Genomic DNA, 19294 nt, shown 5'->3' with positions numbered 1-19294 from the left:
AGAGGCTGTGCGGTTTTAGGCATTGTGTTGAAAGTTGAATTAGAGCTCAGAAAGGAGGATGATGTCAACATGCCCAAAGAGAAGCTTGCTGTCAGGCTGCCTTTGCATTTCTATGATAGGTATTTTCTGCTACATGAAATAAACACCAAACCAAGTAGCTACCACAGGACTGGGAAAAACAGAATACATAGAAAAGAATAAAAAGACAAACATATTTATAGCATACAAAATGCACTCAGCTGAAAGAAAGCGACTAAGTGTAGAAAACAGTACTGCTATCCACCAAAAGTAAAAAAAGAGCAAGTAACCATGATCCAAAAAAAGCAGCCTTTGAAATCTATCAATATTAAAGTTGATTTTGTAATGCTAACTCAGCTATATTTCTCACCCTCTATGTGCACTACAAGATATTTCATAACATAAACAATAAAGAACGTTCACTTTAGTATGACAAGAAAGATGGAAATGCAATATACACAATGTAGCCAAGTGCCTAATCCAGAAAAAAAAATATCATTTTTAGGAGCTTTACAACTTTGGATTGCTCTGTTCCAAAGGACGACTACACTCGTGGCCTAGGCATTGAGTCTGACTTTCAAAACAAGCAGGATTTATTGGGTCATCTATTGGTGTGCAGACATGGTTGCACCTAACCATTAAAACACCTGGTTTGGAATAGAGATGGCTCCTGAGCATGAAGAACCTGCTTATTGTGAGTCTAGACCAACACCCCCTGAAAGAATGGGAGCTTTTCCCGTTAATTTTGGTGGGAGCTGGATCAGGCTGTTAGTTTCTTGACACCAACACTGCAGTAAATACCACTTGCTTTTCTTCTTATTTAAGAAGGCAAGGAAGAGACAAAAGTCGAACAGATTCTATTGAAAAATACAGGCCATGGTGGCCAATACAGAGTATTTATTTAGTTGTGTATTGCTGGCACAAGAAATATGCACCTGTAAATTTAGGGTGGTGGCGATAGGAATATATGATGAGAACGTTCCATATGGCATTCCCTCAGTCAGAAGCATAACAAATCAGAAACACAAACAGTCAAGGCTGTCAGCCATTCTTCATAACCTGTTTTCGTGGGGCTTCTTTGCATATAGAGTAGTTCCTGACTGAACCCAGAAGTAGCTCTGTTGATTTCAAAGTAGTGCAGTTGATCAGGGACCATTTTTTGGGTAAGGGTCTAAAACTGTTGTCCCGTAAAAACACAGATAATATCTGAATGTTGTTACATATTACAATGGGATTTTCTGATCTCCAAAGGATGCCAGGAAAAATGCATCTGAATGATTTGAGTGGGAAACCTTATTGCAATGGGAATCCAAACAAAACTCTATTGTGTTTGCCCAAGAAAATGTTAAAAGATAACTTGTTCATATGAAAAAAATTAACAATCGTGAAGGGCTGTTTAACCGACCGGATGAATTCAGAATACTATCCAGAATAATATCCAGTGTTCAGACTAGCTTTAAGGTCTATGTTTTACCAATTCACTTAATTAATGATTGGCACAAGTAATTAAGGCCTACATTATCTTTTCAACCATTTGAAGTCCAAATCAGAACTCCTTAGCTCATGCTAATTTTGCTACCCTCTAAAATATTTTCACTGAAGCCCTTTAAGAGCAAATTTGAATCTGCTGACAGGAAACCTGTTTTTCTTGGTGGCTTTCCAGGAGAAGTACTGTATAGACCTAGAGTGTCCCACAGGTTGAAAACCACTGCATCAGCTTAACCAAAAATCATCAGGTGATAAAACTACATGGCTAAATTAGCTAGCTAAATGACGAATAGCTTTAGTGTGTGGATCAGCTGCGCTCACAGCCACCAAGACAGTGTGAGAGTGTCTCAAAGAGCCTGTTGCAAAGTCGTGGCGTAGGACACTTGCCAGCATAAAGCAGGGAGAAACTTAGGAAGGAGATTTGGAGACGTGGAGTTGGCACAGATCCAAGGTCCATGGGGAAGTCTTGAGAAGGTAATCTGACTTTTTTACTTTGCCTTCTGATTCAGAACAGTCCAGGTTTGGGAGGCCATGGGTGGTGGGTCATTTCAGGCACTCAGCCTTGGATCAGTGAGGTCTGTGATTCTTACAGCAGTAATTTCCAGTGAACCACTGCCAAATTAAACTATCTTGATCCATCAGGAAAACCAAGACAGAGGAGCAGAGAGACGGTGTCCCTGCTTCTCTCATCAGCCTCAACCTCTTGTGACTAAAAACTTTCTTTACTTGCATCATTGCTCATGGTTCCTATTTCTCTTGTGAATAATTATGATTTTTCAAGTTGCAGTGGTAACATTATTTAAGCCCATTTATTTCAAGCTGAGAAACACACATCCATGATTATTTTTTCTTTTTTCCTGTTTTTGGACACACATCTCCCATGCTTGATTGATGTCATTTGTTGCTACAGGCTATAAGCAAGTCTTTTATTAATTTTCAGTCTCATTCTTTCTGAAAAGCACATGCACACTCTTTTCACTCATCCTGCCTCCCCATCCCTGACCTGCTTTTATTTTGCTAGTTGGTGGTTGCAACTGTTTTGAGTGTATAGAAATGCTGGGCTTGGAAACTGAGAAGGCTGTTCATTATAGTCAGCAAAAATCCAAACAATGAGCTCAGAATCTGGCTCTTCAGTCAGTTTCTAGTAAAAAGGAGTTCAGTGAATAATGAGAATTAAGCCACAAGGGAACCCGACGTGCGGTTTGAATGTTGTTTTAAATAAGCTAGGAATGCTGTCAGGAGTGATGAGGGTAGAATGTGGCCACAAATGGGTATTGCCTCTTTTTATCCAGTATGAATTGCATGATCAATATGGCCAGATTAATTAATATTGAAGAGTCCATTAGGATAGATTAAACCATGTCACTGTCACTGCTAACTTCTGTTAGTCTACTAACATCCATAAACAGAACTACATATTTCCCTAATAAATCTGAACTGCAAACCAATTTAATTTTTGCTGTTTTGTTTCGTAAGTTGAATTGCATGTTTTATTCTAAGTCTCAGAGCTATAATAAAAAGATTGGTTTGAGGTCTTGAAGTAGATCTTTGAGGCTGAAATATTTCTTTTGTGTTGTTTTAATACATATTCTGTTTAAAAAAAAAAAAAAAAAAAAACACCTTAGGTCCAATCTGCTTTTGAAGCACATCACTGTGCATGTAGATAACCACCTTGCCTTTGAGAGAGTCTGAGGCTCCCTGTCCAAGTAAATGTGTGCTTTTGGTATTTAGCACTTCTGAAAAGGAAAGCCTGGCTTGGGTAGGAAGAAACTTTAAATATCATTATGGATGTGTCAGCTTTAAGCTTTGAACTTTCTTCCGTGTTAGCTCATTATGGCCAGGGTCTGGGATTCTTCCAAGGTGATAAAAACGGAAGCGAAGTTACAAGGAGGCAGATCCTGGCACTTTCAGCCTTTGAGATGCTTTCAGGGAGCTCAACGGGACTGGTTGCAGCATGAGGTGGGCAACATCACCAGTTGTCCTCAAGTACGTGAGAGGCAAAACACACACAAAACCATTTTAGTATAAGAACCTATTTATGCAAGCTCTCTCTCTAAAGACAGTGCAATTTCTTACAAATGGATGGTTCTCCAGACTTTATAGTATGGAATCTGGCATCTGTCAGACACAGAAAGTCCAGAAATCAGCTCCTCAGTAGGGTGCCCAGTGAACACTCCTAGAAGAATATTCATGAAGTGATACCTCAACAAGTGCTGTAACCTTTTTTATTTACAGAGGTAAGCATCTGAGACACACAAAAGACATCCTAAAGCCTGGGAAATCCCAGCGCCTTTTCTGAAATTTCCTCAGCGTGGATTTGGACCTTCACTAAGAAGTGCTGCTGAGGGAATAGCTGGGGTAGAGAGTGGGACTGCTTAGTAGCAGATCTCTGGGGCAAAGCAGCCCATCAGAGAGGGAGCTGGAGTGCCTGCAGCCAGCGCAGGCAAAACTGTGGTTGTACAGCTGACAATGAGACCTGCAGGCCCCTGAGATCTCTCTGGTTGTCTGATGTGCTGGTGTACAGGGTCTGTTCCATGTAGGTTTGCCTTCCTCAGGGTATGAGGTCTCTCCACAAATAATTCCTCGACACGGGCAGCCAGGCTCTCCAAAGAATTCTGCACTCAGTTGTCCATGGGAAGAAAAAAAAATCAACCTCCATTTAAAAAATGTTTGATCTTGATAAGAGCTGAAAATGGACTTCATCTATTCAGTGCATTATATGTGGTTCCTATTTATTTAAGGAAGTGATGCCTTCAGAGACGAAGAATGTAGCTCCAATAGTAGAAACTAGCAGCTTTGGAAGCCTGTGAAGCTTTAATGTACCGTAGTTTCTGTTCTTTAATGAAATCCTTGAAGTGGGCTGGTTATCTTTTCTTGTCTCTCTTTGAGAACCTGCTTGCTTTTGCAGGCTAGTCAGGATGAAGAGCTATAAGAGGTTTCTCAGCAAGATTGTGGGTAACTTCGTAAATGCTTGTGCAGGTTGGGGTGCTTTCTATCTCCTCTCCCTGATACTGATTGAAAAAAAATTACAATTTGTCAATGGCATAAGCTTTGACATGTTACACAAATGATATTTCCATACTGTCATTGGTTCAATTAATTCCTGTGGAAAACTGCATACTTTTCTGAGATGTCATTCTTTTACAGTGTTAGCCTTTCACCTCAGGACTCCTGGGGACAAACTGGAGGCAGGTCAAGACCAACTGACCACTATTTGCTGTTCCTCATACTCTAAAACTCATAAAATATACTGTGACAGTCTTTGATTATTAGATGCTCCAACCAACAATGGTAGCCAATATGGATTTCAGTGGTATATACTCTGTGCTGTAGAGAAGCCATTTGTTCTTAAAATGTTTCCCTGTTTTTATCAGCTGTTTCTATAATTATCACTAATTATATACCATGAAGGCAAAACATGACAGCACAAATTCTGCACAGCTGACAATCAATTTTGGGGATGTCCAGTCTATAGATAAGCACCAGGGACTGGAAGATCAGGTGTTGCAATGTGCCAATAGCATCTTTTACTTCTATTAATGCGGAGACCTTTAAATGTAAATCCATGACTGTCTGCTGTGCAATGAAATGGCTTTGAAATCTCCAGCAGGTGACCGACTCTTTGCAGAAGACAGCAGTCTGCAATGTAAATGGCAAACTTGAATTCTTGAACATTTTCAATAGACCACATCTTCTGTAATGTGTGGACTATTTATTTTTGCACACAATTCTATGCTGAATCTTCTGGAATCCGTAATTAGCATCACACTACATCACTTTTTTGAACTTCCATGTAGAAGTTAAAATGAACAGAGGTCAAGAGAGCTGCAGATTTTTGGCTGTTGTAAAAGAGATTAATGAAGAATTTGTGAATCTGGAAGACACAGAATCAGCCTGAGCTTCAGGAAAGCATTAACTAGTCAAGAGCTTTGGTCTGGACTTGCTCTGCTTCTCAGGTGGGTGGAGGTTATTAGAGATGTTTTGGGAGAATATGATCTCCTACTGCTTCACTTGGCAGTAATCAGTAGATGCAATGGTCCTGCAGCCAAATATTTATATCTGTTTGAAACAGTGACAGATGAACAAAATAACTGACTGCTTCTGTTACCAAGATTAATAATTAATTATTTATCAAAGCTGACATTTAAATAGTATTCATTAGGTTTTAAGGCTAATAATCCCTTGAGAGCAATCTCAACAATTCATGTCATTCAAACCTGGGAGAACTTAAGAGGAAATTCTGGAATATTGGGGCAAATGTTATTGGTGCAAAAGAGGCAGAACCTATACATTCTTTATCCAAGGCAATAATTTTGTAATTAATGTAAAAACTACTATCATGGCTTTTACTCCAGAACATATGTACAGTTTGTGTTTCAGGTGGAGAAATAAAATGGCAGCAACAATTTACCCCAAACAATTCTATCCATCTGTCTTATATCATTAGCACTGAAAGATCTTTAAGAGGTATGAGCTCTGAGTGGTTTAAGTCACGGTCAAGCTTACTAAAAGGTAAAGTTAATTAACCTAGATACAAATGCTACTCTGAGGCAACATATCAGTAATACTGGCTAGCACTGTGCACAGTTACATGACACAGTGTTTAATACACTGGCAGATATAAACAACTAGAGAGAACAGCACTGATATAACTTTACATTGGTACTGGACAGGCAGTAGCAATGCTGAGAAATTTTAGCAAAAATTCCCTAATATAGACATAGCCATGAAGGCTGAGAAACACACACAAAAATCCCCAGTAATAGAGGACAGCTGATTGGTGGTAGTCAAATACATCTGTCTGAAAATAGAAAATATCTGGGGTGGTGTCTGGCTCCATCAAAATCAATGGCAGATCTCCCATTTACTTCAATTTTGACTAGAATTTCAACCCTGTTTTCTGCATGGACCAGTGGGATAAAGGTGACAGGGTTTTTTAAATTTCTTTCTTTCCTTTTCCTTTTCTAGTATAAAAAGTTTGGAGAACTGCCACTGGCTCTTCAGCATTTGGCCCAGTTTAAAAAAAATCTCTATCAGCCATTTAGCTGTACAAAATAAATACTGTCTCTTCGGCCGGCCTGGATAGTTTCTATGGCAGCCCCATACTTAATCTAAACTCCATTCTTTTTCCATTTCTTGCTTCTCCCTTCAAGCCACCAGCCACTTCACCACTTCACTTTGAAGAGGCTCTTGAAAGCAGAATGTAAAAGGCAAACTATTTCTTTTCCTCGGGCAGTACTGTCCCTTTTAGAGAAAGACTGAGGTTTCTGCTCATAAAGGTGCAGCTCCACCTGTAGTTATCATTTGCTGTCAGGCAGTGTGTCTTTTGCTAGACCCAAAGGACCCAGAATTTTTTCTGCTGAAACTACGATCAGAACTCTGGATCACTAAATTCCAGTTATTTCCCTCATGTCCTCTTTACTATTTTGTTTCAGAATAAAGTCATTAAGTATATTTAGAAATATTTTAGAGATATGTATTTTGATTTGCAAATTATCTCTGTTTATGTTAGCATGTATATATATGCAGATAGATATTATCCTCCAGCAACAGAAGTCCAGTGGATTCTGATCTTTACATTATGCTTTTCAGTGCTATGACTCTGAGGAAATACATTATTAATTATAATAGTATTTGACAAATTTAATATTATCAGGTGAACATGGTAATTTTCTTGACTAAATTTCATTAGGAAATCCTTTGTTTGTTTCTCTTGTATTTAGGTTTGTTGTTTTTTTTTTTTTTCAAAGACTGAATTTATTTGCAACTCAAGATTTGAATGCATGTGCCTGTTTCTTCTTGTTGTCTGTTGTCACATAAATAATATTTATATTTATTAGTGCTTGGATACCAGAATGATGGGCAACTTAGCTTGAATTAAAACATTCAAAATGAGAGAGAGACAGATCCTAAAACCACATCTGCTCTGAACAACTGAACTTTGCCAAAGCAAACTGGTAGTTTAAGCTCCAGGTTCAGTGCATCTACTTCTACTCAGTCTGAAAGAGTGCAAGTTCGGGTGGAATCCACACTCAACACTACTTCAAACAGGTCAGAAGCACTGTCACCATTACATGTTTCTCACAGAGCCTCTGGCAAATATTTCAAGCAGTGTCTTCTGGGAAGGATCAAAAGTTGGCATTGTATCATGAGACAGAAGGTTAAACCAGTTGTTATTAAAAAGGTGATTTCTAAACACGGATGATTCCTCCATTAAGTTCTGCAGGCTTCACTGTAAAGAGGCCTGTCTGTGCCGTGACTGCGATGGCGACAGACTGGTCACTCGCTGTAGTCATCCACAGGTTTCAACCGGTGTCAGACTTGGCAGATGTTGCATATGTGTCAGACTTTGGCTCTTCCAACCATATCGGTGACCTCACTCAGCTGTCAAACACACCTGAGGTAAAGGAATAAGACATTTATTCTGCATTTCACTGATGGGGAAACAGAGGCGGTGAATGGAACGCCACACGGTCCTGGTGTTCAGGCTCACAGTCACAGCCGTCTCCTCCAGCTCCCAGAACAAACTGCTAAAAGCCAAGTAGGAAATGCTTTGAGGAACTGGCTTTCTTCAAAATATTCCCCTCAGCTGAGGAAGCTGTCTGATGATTGCTGTGTCCATGCATGATCCCAGGAGTACCAGAAGGATTACCCAGAGTTTTTAGATGTCAGTTATCTGTTGCTCCAAAATACACCCATTTCTTTCTGCAGACAGATGTGTGCGAATTTGTGGTCTAGTCTACTTTGAAAAATGTTCTTATGATTCTCATGCATTTTTGACACTCAGGCTTCATTACTATTATTTATTATAACTGAAAGAGTTTCAGCTGATTTGTCCTGTGGCAATCTTTGGGCTGAGCCTCACAAGCTGTCTCATTAGTCTTCACTGGATATGAGGGTCTAAAGAAAAGCGTCAACTTTCTATAAAAAGTAGTGCTAGCTGCTTAGTTACACAGCCGTCCTGCTAAATAGGAGACAGTCATGAAGTGTCACATTTCAAAGACTAAGAAAGAACTGGAAGGGTGATAGACTGAACTAATACATTCTTAATGAGAAGTTCTTCTGTTCTTTTGTTGGGATGCATGGAAAGAACTACCGCATGCTTGGCAAGAGTAAAACTCAGAAAGGCATTTTTGATGCTGTTGGAGAAAGAAGGAAGTAACTGTGGCAGAAGTCCTACCAAAATTCTGCTTGAAAATTGCAAGAACTGTGTCAGCACGATCCTTTAAGACTGAAATTCAAAGGTGAGGGAGTGAGTGCTCTGATCCCTACACAACTAAAAGCTTTTGGGGCTGGATAAATTCTAGGCATACAGCACAGGCCTTACAATCAGTGTCGAGTCCACTGACCACTGAATGTTCCCAACAACCTATAATAAAGTTGGAATAATAAGAAAATGCAAAAAGCCAGAGTTTTCATGCACCAGAGGTAACTCAGTGAGTTACCAATGGCTTGGGTGCCCTCAAAGACAGCTCCCAGGTGTTTTGAGAAAATGGCCTTGGCAACACTCTGCAGTAAAGGAGGAGGAGGAGTAATGAACATTAAAGAGTAACACTTGTCTGGAGGAGAAGTACATCTTATTCCACACCCAAAAATAGTTTTAACACCGGTCAGATGAGCAAGACACATGTATGAGGCATACTCAAGGAATGTCAGTCTTTTAGGAACATCAGTGTACATCATCCAACAATCTGTTCCAGCTCTGATCAAATCCCAGTGCTTCATCGGAAAACACACCAGTTGTTACTTTGAGGGGAGAAAAAAATCCTCTTCAGCCTCTGTGAGTGACCAGTGGGAACCCAAAAGCATGGATTTAATGCATTGTAAACAAAGTACCAAACAGACACATTTTTCAAACCTCATTGATGCTACCAGCTCAGTAGATGTTCAGGAACTTACAAAACAGTCTTAATTTTCTGTATCTAAGAACACTTTGCTCTTGTTTTATGAGCTGTTTCATCAGCATTTAAAGCTCTGTCTTAAAATAATGCTGATTCTTTGTAGGAATTTGGAAGATCACTTCTGAACTTCACTTTCTGGATAGCTGGAAATCTTTTAAATTTGAGACTATGATTATTCATGACCCAGCTGACAGCCCTGTCATCTTCCTTCTCTGTTATTTACATTCTGAATGAGAATCATCATATTCCTCAGCCACTGTATTGCTAAGCAAAAGAAGTGAAACTTTAACATTTATTGTATGGCTGATACTTAGTGCTCTAAACATTCCAATAGGTTTTCTCTGCATCAGTTCTGAATTAAACTCATCTTTATTTAACACAGATGACTAGTGTTCTACACAGAATTCCAGAGGAGGTTCTCTCCAATGCTACTGACACTTCCATAGCTCTACTAAAAGTATTTTGCCATCTCCATTACAGAACTGCATAAGCTCTTTTCACAAAGCCACCTTCCTGGCTTTCATACTTGTATTTTCCAGTCTTCAGCATTTCCAATTAATCACTTCCTTGTTTACACACAAAATTATGCGTTGTTTTAAAGGGGTGGAGCGGAGGACTGCTAAACTTTATCCTTTTCATATTACCTGTGCCAACAAAGTTGTCTTACTCTTCTTAAGTGATGAGTCCTTCTTGACTTCGTGTGGCCCACAAATTTTATGAGTGCACAGCTAATTCTTGCTCTTAGGACACTAATAAAGATATTGCTAGTTCCTAAAACTAGTCCCTGAGAAACACAACTAGCAACTTTCCTCCTCTCAAGTAATACCACCTGTAGTATACCCTATTGTTGTATCCATGTATCCAGCTTCTTATCCAACTTAGGAGTTTTTATACTAATTTGCATCATTTCCACTTAAAGCAGGAGTTTCCTATGAGGACCCATGATAAGCTTTTTATATAATATCTAAATGTACTGGATCTGACACATTATCCTTGCCTAAAAAACTCAAAACAATCCCCAAAAGTAATGATTTTAACTGCAGATGATCCTATTGTAATTTCTCCCATTTTTTAAATTTTCATGTGTGTTTTTAATCTCTCTTTTCAAATCCATTCTTAATGTGCATGGTGCCAAAGTCAAACTAACAGCCATGAAACCACTTGACATACTTTGCGCCCCTCTTCTTGGGCATATTTGCCTAGTCCATCATTGCATACTTCTGTCATCTGGTACTATCTTCAAGTGATACACATTTAAAATAGTTTCTGCTTGTGCTTCCATCTTCCAGTGTCTTCAGTACTCTAGAAGGAAGATACTATGGACCCAATGATTTTGTCACACATATATTTGACTTCCCTTTCAAATTATGTAATTCCCATTGATTTATCATCATTCTCCTTAGCTATCCTTTCAGTATCTTCATGTACACCAACTTCCTTGAAATTGGAGAAAAGCATTTATTCAACCACAGGTAAGCTATACATCAAGAATAATGCAGATATGCCCTGCTTACCCTGCAGGTCACTGCCACGGCCTCACTTCATTGCTTTATTTCTTTATTGTTCCAGCACCTAAAAACAATAAAGCTTTCTTTCATTTTTCTGTGCAAGGTACAGTCCAACAAGGCCTTTCTCCATCATTCCTTTGCTTCTATGTTTTATAATGCCTGAAAAAAGTTCTCCTTGATAATCAAGGCCTCTTCTCATTTTTTGGATGTTTTGTACCTATTCTTATTATCTTGCTTTAGTTATTTACTCATTCAGAGACTAGCCCTTTCCTACAATTTCTCCCTCCTGCCCAGCATGCATAGATTATTTCTATTCTTAATGTAAATCTGTCCTTTCCTGCATTCAAATCATTAGGGTCCTCAGGCCAGTCATCTTCATTCACTGATCTGTTTTCTAGAAGTTTGCTATTCTAATTCTTTGCTATAAATTTATTTTTGCCCATCTTGCAATTTAAGAAGAACCAAATCCATTCATTATCACTTCCTCCTATAACATTAGTTTTTGGTCAGCTGTTCTGCAAGATCCTCCTCGCACAAAAAACTAAGCTTAAAATAGCACACATTTTGTTGTTGTACGAATTTCTGTATCAAAAAGTCAGTCTTCTGAAATGTCTAAGAATATCTAAACCTTGTTATTATTGATGGTATTTATGTCTATGCCTGGAAAATTTAACTCTCCTATGCTCACACAAATTCCCTTATTATTTATTTCTTTATCTATTTATAGACATGGTTACCCTCTTTCAAATCTCAGCCTGCCAGACCATAATATCCCCTTGTCCCCAAACACTGTCCAAGTTGGGTCTCTTTTACCATCTTCCTTGCAGTGACTTTCATCCTAACAGATTATGTTTTATTTATGCCATCACATTTTAAGATGAATAAACATAATTTGGCTGTTTTACTTTGCTACAACTTCGACTTTCCTGACTTTTATGTATTTTAAGTTGCATCCACATAGGTCCGTATATAAAATTTCCTTGTTTCCTTTTTAGATTGAAGAAAGCCCAAGGAAAAACAGCATGAGCTTCCCCACCCTTTCACAAAGTGATTATAAATGTACCTATTCATATTAGATTAACTTAACAGAATTTGGTTTGCTTTGGTTTCTACTTAGCAATAAACACTAGCTATGAATAGTTCTTTTCTATACCAATATTGCTTTCTCCTAGTCCCTGCTCATCCATTTGAATGAGGTGTAGGTGATACTGAAATAGCAATAATCAATGTACGTCACCCATAATGTACAAAAAGTGTGGAGTGTTCAAAAACAAAAAGACCAGAAATTTGAACAGTAGAGTCCATCCGGGGTTGTAGAGATTTACCTCCCATCCACACTGTTACCATGTCAACATGCTGTCAGATGCAGCTTTAAGCCAAATTCTAGAGTTCTGTGGGGGAAAATTGCCCCAAAGTCTTCAGCCACCATCTCTCATAGACATTGATCTTAGGGTCTGTTCCCAGAGGACAGGCAAGGAATGAATTGCAGCAGAGTCCCTCAGCAAATATGCCAAACTCAACTGCTCAAGTATGACTCAACAGCACTACAACCTAAGTCACAGTTCAACAGAATGTTTGCAGTTTCGTGTTCTCGGCAGTAATAAGTTGTTATCATGTATTCAAGGATAAACATCACCATTAAAATGCCTAAACATCCTCTGAAGTGTTAAAATTAAGTCCTCCTGTGACTAATCTTATAAATGATAACCAAAAGATTGCATATCAACTTGTTTTACTTCCTATCTGAAGAAGACAGGGAACTTAACCTTAGATTTCAAAAAATTTATAGCTAAGCCAGTACTGTAATACATTTCTTCCAGTCAGCCTTGCTGTGATTTAGATGAGAAGCTGCAAGCAAGATTTGAGCTGTCACACTTGACTTTGAGCTGCCAAGAAGAGGTATTGGAGGTTACAGGCTAAGGTTTAATTTATATTCCTCCTTTTGTTACAGGCAGAGATGGTGCGTGCTGCTTTCCAAGCGCAGAGATCTTTCCTGGTGTTAGCATCTCAATGTCAAGAGCCTCAAGAGGTAAGAAAAGTGACCTAGAGTTTCGAGAGGAAAGTATATTAAAAAGGCTATGTTCCCATGTGTCATCAGTCCCTGCATTTGCTTTTATTTGTTGCTTTATTTTTACAGTGCACTTAGACTTGCTTTCAGTTTTATTAGCATGGTGCTGCAATAATCAGAAAGCCACAGTTCAGAGTTAAAAACCTTTTCTGTACCAGTACATATAAAATCATTGAAGAAATCAAAGGAGGTGTCCACTTTACAGCTGTAAGTGGGATCAGTGTTTCTCTAGAAGGTGGAAATGCCATGGAATAGACTGGCTTTTTGCTGGCTGTCCAGGGATGCTGTAGGACAGGCTCTGAAATCAAGGGATAAGCTAGTGACAGAAAAATCAATACTGGCCCATATACTCAGTATTCTCCAAGATGAGGTCCAGGCTAGCCCAATTCTGGAGGGAAGGCAAAGCATTTTGTCATGAAAAAAAAGAAAAACAAGTTGATTTATATACTTATTTTAGCGGCAACTATTTAAATCCTTCCCTCACAACTAGAAAGCGCAGGGAGGCTGTGGAGTTGTTATGAAATCTGATTTGTAGTTTCTGCAGGGCACAGAGTTTTGGTGAATAGCGCCGTATCCTTCCTGGGAACAACCACATAGCGCTTCTGTGGGGCCACCCTCGAACCTTCCCTCTTGGAGCGTGCAGAAACTAAAGTCTTCTCTTGCATAGTGCCCCACAGACTTCAGTTCTTTTCCACCAGCTCCCTGCTCCATAGTTCACTAAATTACATATTTTCAAATCAGAGCTCTCTGCCATGGACATAAATTATTGAAATTTTGCTGTCACTATCATTCTTAGAGACACAAATTAGAAGTTTTTCTAATCAGTATGTTTTAATGGCAAGGGTAGTCAAGAAAAAAAAAGCAGAGATCTTCCAGGCGAGGCTTTAGATTTATAGAGTTGCAAGCAAGAAGGGATCAGTTGTTTTTCCAGCTGTCCCTGATCTCAGAGAGTAAAAGTGGGTCATGACTCACAGAGAACAGGCAAAATTCCCACTGGTGCAGACCTCAAGCAGTCATTTATATTGGCTGTGAATACAATTGCACCTAGTGGCCCACAAAACTCTTCAGGCTCCTAGGTAAAATATTCCCCGATGAACAGTTTCTGATGGCCCACAACAAAATGCAATGTGCTGAAGCGCTGGTATTATCTCGGGTCTGGTGAGAGCAGAAGCTCTGGCTCGCTGTTTGGCCTCATGTTCTGATGTGCCACCGGTTTGATTTCCTCTGCTTGTCAAGTGGGAATGCCACAGCTTCTCCCCACTTTTAGCCTTACAACTTTCAGACCTGAAGTCAAGGCTTTGAGATTTTTTTCAACTGTAAAGTTTAGAAACTTTCATTTTTAAAATGGCAATAAACAAGGAAAAAAAGAACAAAAACAGATGTAAAAAGAGATTATCCAGCAATCCAGAATGACAGTTACAGAAGCATGAAGAAAAGCAACAAATAATTAAAACCTTACTATAAACATTACCAGAGCTGGCCATGTGTATCCATATGTCTTAGTTGCATGTTATCAGGCTTGCATAGATTTCTGCAACTTGCTGAAGGCAAGAAAGTATACTTTTATCATTTAACTGTCTTTTAGCACCAAGGAAATGCCGTATGTGTGTACACATCATTCCAAAGTTAAAACACCAGGAATATTACAGACTGAATTTCCTTTCACTCTTTTTTGCACATACTTTTTGCACAGATAATTCAGCTATATTATAGACAGCCCTGAAAATAATTAAAGGCTGCCTATTCTGTGCAACTTGAACGGTATTTTCCACTGCAAAGCGTGATGGTTCCAGGCACCAGGCTTTTTATATCTCCATCTCAACAGGGAAAATAATCCCGTTGTAAAGCCATATAGGTTAACCATTTTGAAAAATCTGGTTATCACTGGCTAACATGGGAGAAGGAAAGCAGCAGGGGTCCTCCCCCCCACATCCCCAGTACCTTATTCATGTGATATCATCTAGGCTCTGGTTGTATTTATAGCCTAGAGCCACGGAGACAGCCTGGAATCCAAACAGGAAAGCTAATCATTAGTGTATCAGAATGCACAGAGCAGAGAAAAGCAAATGAAGATGACAGCATATCTACAAATGCAAGAGAAAAGAGAGTAATTCTGTCATTCAGCTGTCTAGACTGTTTGCTTTATAATGTAAAGCTGTGAATGAGCCAGCGAGTTGCGATTATGGCATAGTAGCTTTGTAGACATTCAGAGACAGCAGTGTGGAGACTGAGGGGATTTACTGAGTTCCTGTCATGTTGGGATGTCATACATGGTGCCTTTAAAAAAAAAAAAAGAGGGAGGGGGAAATGCCCTGGAAAAATAAATTAGCTCAGCTCTTGCAGCTTACAAACTAATGAAGAAGGAATTCAAACAAAAAGAAAGCTCCTATATGTATAATGGTCCTTAGATTTTTTTGTGCTCAGCGGAGAGAAATGTATATCTTACAAAAAGCAATATTTTTCCCCCCTATGAAAATCCTGAAGCTCTAGTATTCATTTAGCTCTTTAACTCCTGCTATGAGTCGCTAGCAAGCATTTTCAAACAGTTGAGCTTGCTGAAGTTGCTTTTGCAGAGTTTTGCTTCTTGTTAATAAATGTTGATATTTTTTCATTTGGAATCTGTTGCAGTGCACTGCCTTTATTATCTGTATATGTGAAAATAGTAGGAGTCGAGAAGGTAATTCCAGCTGGCATACCAATCTAGCATCAACTGCAATAAATTACTTTGCAGAGTGCATGTTCTGTTACTTTTTATGGTCATGTTCTATATTTGTAAGTGCAGTGGAAGAGATCACATGATGAAGCCACCGGTTGATATTCCTGTTTGTGTATGTCCCAGCTTATGGCTGCTGGATACAGGCTCATTCAGGAAGATGGGATTCTGCAGCTTATCCACTTATTAGAAACTATTTTCTGACGCCAAACTTCAAATAGTAAAGAAAAAAGATTCTATTATAAATTGTTGACTATATATTAAATAGTACAGAGAAGATGGAGAAGGGAAATTAAATTAGAATATTGCTATATTCTGTTTAAAAAGGTATTTTGAGACCATACATTTACATGTTGCTTGGGCAATCCAGAAGATAGATTTTAACATAAACCTTCACAAAATACTCTGAAACAGTTTGGATCTGAATTTTCTATTCCCCATAATCTAATTCAAATACAATTCTGATTGAAACGTTATTATTTTATTGTATAGTAATTTTAAAAGTTATCAGTGTTCCTGAGCAAGTTTATATTTTTAACATTTTTTTTTAACTTTATGGTCATGAATACTAATGTACAAGATCACTACTCAAAGGCACTGCACTGAATTCACTGTGAATGGGGACTTATATGCTGCCTTCTTTTTATGAGTGGTTTCATTTCGCTTTAAAAGTTCAAACAATCTTAAGAGTTGCTCTGAGGGCATGAATGATCCGTTGTTCCCATAATGGAAACTAGGTAACGAGGTAAGTTTTTCTGTGAATCTATATAAACATATCCAGGACAAGCATACTCATGGTAAGAAGTACTACAAACAGATTTAAATGACAGATGAAGTTCAGGCTATAACTGATTGCATAATTTCTCATTTAAAAAAATGCTGAGTTCATATGACTGCCAGAGCTTATGGATTTAATTACTAACATTGTGCAGACAAGCATTCCAATTAAATACCCAGCTTAAATATCCAGATTCGGCACACAAGTGGGAGGAGAGGGGTGGAAGGAAGTCAGAGATGAAGAACTTTCCCTTTTCTAACTAGAAAAGGGGGGGGGAAAAACCTGAAACCCAAGAAACTGTATTTGAAGTGAGACTTAGAGCCATAAGAACAAGTCGTGCGGTTTTTAATTTTTATAGTCAAGCAAAAAATCTATTGTAGGAGTAGAATAGTTGTGGCAATTTCTTTGAATAAAGAACTAATTCTTAGAATTTTTATATAGAAATCAAATATGAAGATTTACAGTTCCCTACTCTCTGACAGTGTAGGATTGCTCATTTTTTTCTCTCTTCTATTTTGAAGTACTTCAGTAACAGGACTCCTAGGACTTCTTATCCTGCATCCTAGCAGGATTTGTTTTCTAATTACCTTGATTTTCTTATGTCATTCAATTTCCCACTACTTTTCCTCATACTTACTGGGATCAGCCTTACTGTTTTCCAAAAATATGAAGAGTGAGATACCCCTCATCTCATTAGTTTATTACTTACTCATGCAAAAGAGTTGGAGACAAGTTTTGCTGCCATTCTACTCAGTTGACTGCTGCAAACCTGCACCTCTGTGTCTAGAAATAGCTCGAGGAAGAATTTAGTTCAGTCCTTTTAAGGTCCTGAGGTCCCAAATTTAGAGCAGGTGCCAAGAGTGACATGGAGAGAGCCTGAGAGTCCTGAGCTCTAAAGGGAACCCCTTCCCCCTCCTGTGCTCTGAAATCTTGCCAAGCTGTTGACATATTTCTGTTATCAGCAAGCCTACAAATGCATGCGACATGTCGTCACAGCCGCAGTGAGGGACCAACTGGCAGGTTTCAGTCGCCAGCCTGCTGCCTTACAGCATTCACAGGCACATTTTTGGATATTGTTGCAAACTCTTACTCAGTTTCAGGTCCAGATAGCCCCCTTGACACCTGTTATCTCATAATTTTGTCTCAAATGCGCTCAACTGCATTTAACCAGCCCCAAGCTCATTTTATTTTCTGATCATAGAATCATTTACATTGGAAAAGAACTTTAAGATCATCAAGTCTAACAGTAACGCTGCCAAGTCCACCACTAAACCATGTCCCTATGTGCCACATCTACACATCTTTTAAACACCTCCAGGGATGGTGACTCCACCACTTCCCTGGGCAGCCTGTTCCAATGCCTGACAACCCTTCATGTGAAGAAATGTTTCCTAATATCCAATCTGAACCTCCCCTAGCACAACCTGAGGACATTTCCTCTTGTCCTATCACTTGCTACTCGGGAGAAGAGACCAACACCCTCCATGCTACAACCTCCTTTCAGGTAGTTGTAGACAGCGATCAGGTCTCCCCTCAGCCTCCTTTTCTCCAGGATAAACAGCCCCAGTTCCCTCAGCTGCTCCTCATCAGACTTGGGCTCCAGACCCCTCACCAGCTTCATTGCTCTTCTTTGGACACAGTCCAGCACCTCAGCATCTTTCTTGTAGTTAACTTCTGCAGGTATCCTTGTACCATTTCTCTTTCCCCATGTGTGTTTGCCAAAACTACCAGGTTGATAGCCCCTGCCATGAAAAGATGGATGCATTTGAGATTCAGCCCTGCCCCAGGGGCAGAGCACTCAGCCAGAAGGCGGCCAAGAGACACCTGAGGATCCAGGGAGTACAGAAGGGCCACAATCAGCGCAACATCTCCCAGCCTGTTACAAAGAGAAACAGAGGCAGAGATTCCTGGACTGGCTCACATCAATGCCACAGACTCTCCAGCAGTTCACGTTCTGTGTGAGAACCAGACTCCAGTAAGCAAAGGATCCCTGCACTTGTTTACTCCAGTATGTCTGTACTTGGGCTAAGAACAGCATCACCCTGTAAGGAAGACATTGCAGAAGATAATACTCTCTATCTTGTCTAGCTCCTCATCTGACATATTTGCTAAGCAATTCTGGGGATCCTACAGACTCTCATTGGAATTCTGTTGTGTCCTGAAATACTGTCCTAAAATCACCAGGCTACTTTTCAATCCCTGTAGCAATGTTCATATTCAAACTGTGCTAAACCCAAATCCAAACCAGTATGCTCTTTTTTTCTGTGCTACCCAATTGTTTCCCCGGATTTCTGGACTATACATGATCTTCTAAAAGGGAAAGCACTGGAGATACAGCTGACTGAAAAGCAGGTCTTTTTGGTTCATGGGTTATTTAATTTTTTTCTAATTTTACTTTGGTTTAAATCAGACCACAACCAATGATTTTTGAATTCTGAAACTTATGCTGTTCGTCTTTCACATTCCTCTTCATTTGCCCTCCCTCAATGTTTCAAAACAAACCCACAAATGACCAAACTAGTAATTTGTCATGTGGGGTTATGGTTTGGTCTTCCCTTTCCCCCGCCCCAAAGCGCAAAATTGCTACAGCTAATATTGGCTGTTAGATTGAGAATTTATGTGTTATCTAAGAGGAATAAAAGCCAAATACCAATTAAGTCACTTTGGAAGCACACAAATGTGTCTAAGCATCTGTGCTGATGAAGCTGACCAGACATTTCTGCAGATTTGTCTCTCTGTGTCATAGTCCTGCTGTTGCACAGCAGTGAGTTAAAGTGGCAAAAACTGCACTATTGACAAACAAATGAAACGCTTCTTAGG

The 19294-nt window shown here is 39.3% G+C and overlaps 1 protein-coding gene across 1 annotated transcript in view; it reads left to right on the top strand.

Annotated features, from left to right (window-relative positions):
* The window catches only part of CAP2 (cyclase associated actin cytoskeleton regulatory protein 2), a 70928-nt gene that overhangs the window by 22388 nt on the left and 29246 nt on the right, over positions 1-19294 (top strand). Inside the window, exon 4 of the mRNA XM_082045454.1 lies at positions 12867-12944. Coding sequence (XP_081901580.1) covers positions 12867-12944 — 78 coding nt within the window. The remainder of the gene's footprint in view (positions 1-12866; positions 12945-19294) is intronic.

The sequence above is a fragment of the Streptopelia decaocto genome, assembly GCF_964273445.1.
Source record: "Streptopelia decaocto genome assembly, chromosome: 2".
NCBI classification, from domain to species: Eukaryota; Metazoa; Chordata; class Aves; order Columbiformes; family Columbidae; genus Streptopelia; species Streptopelia decaocto.
Note: the sequence above shows the minus strand (reverse complement) of the source record. Positions and strands in the feature narration are given on the sequence as shown.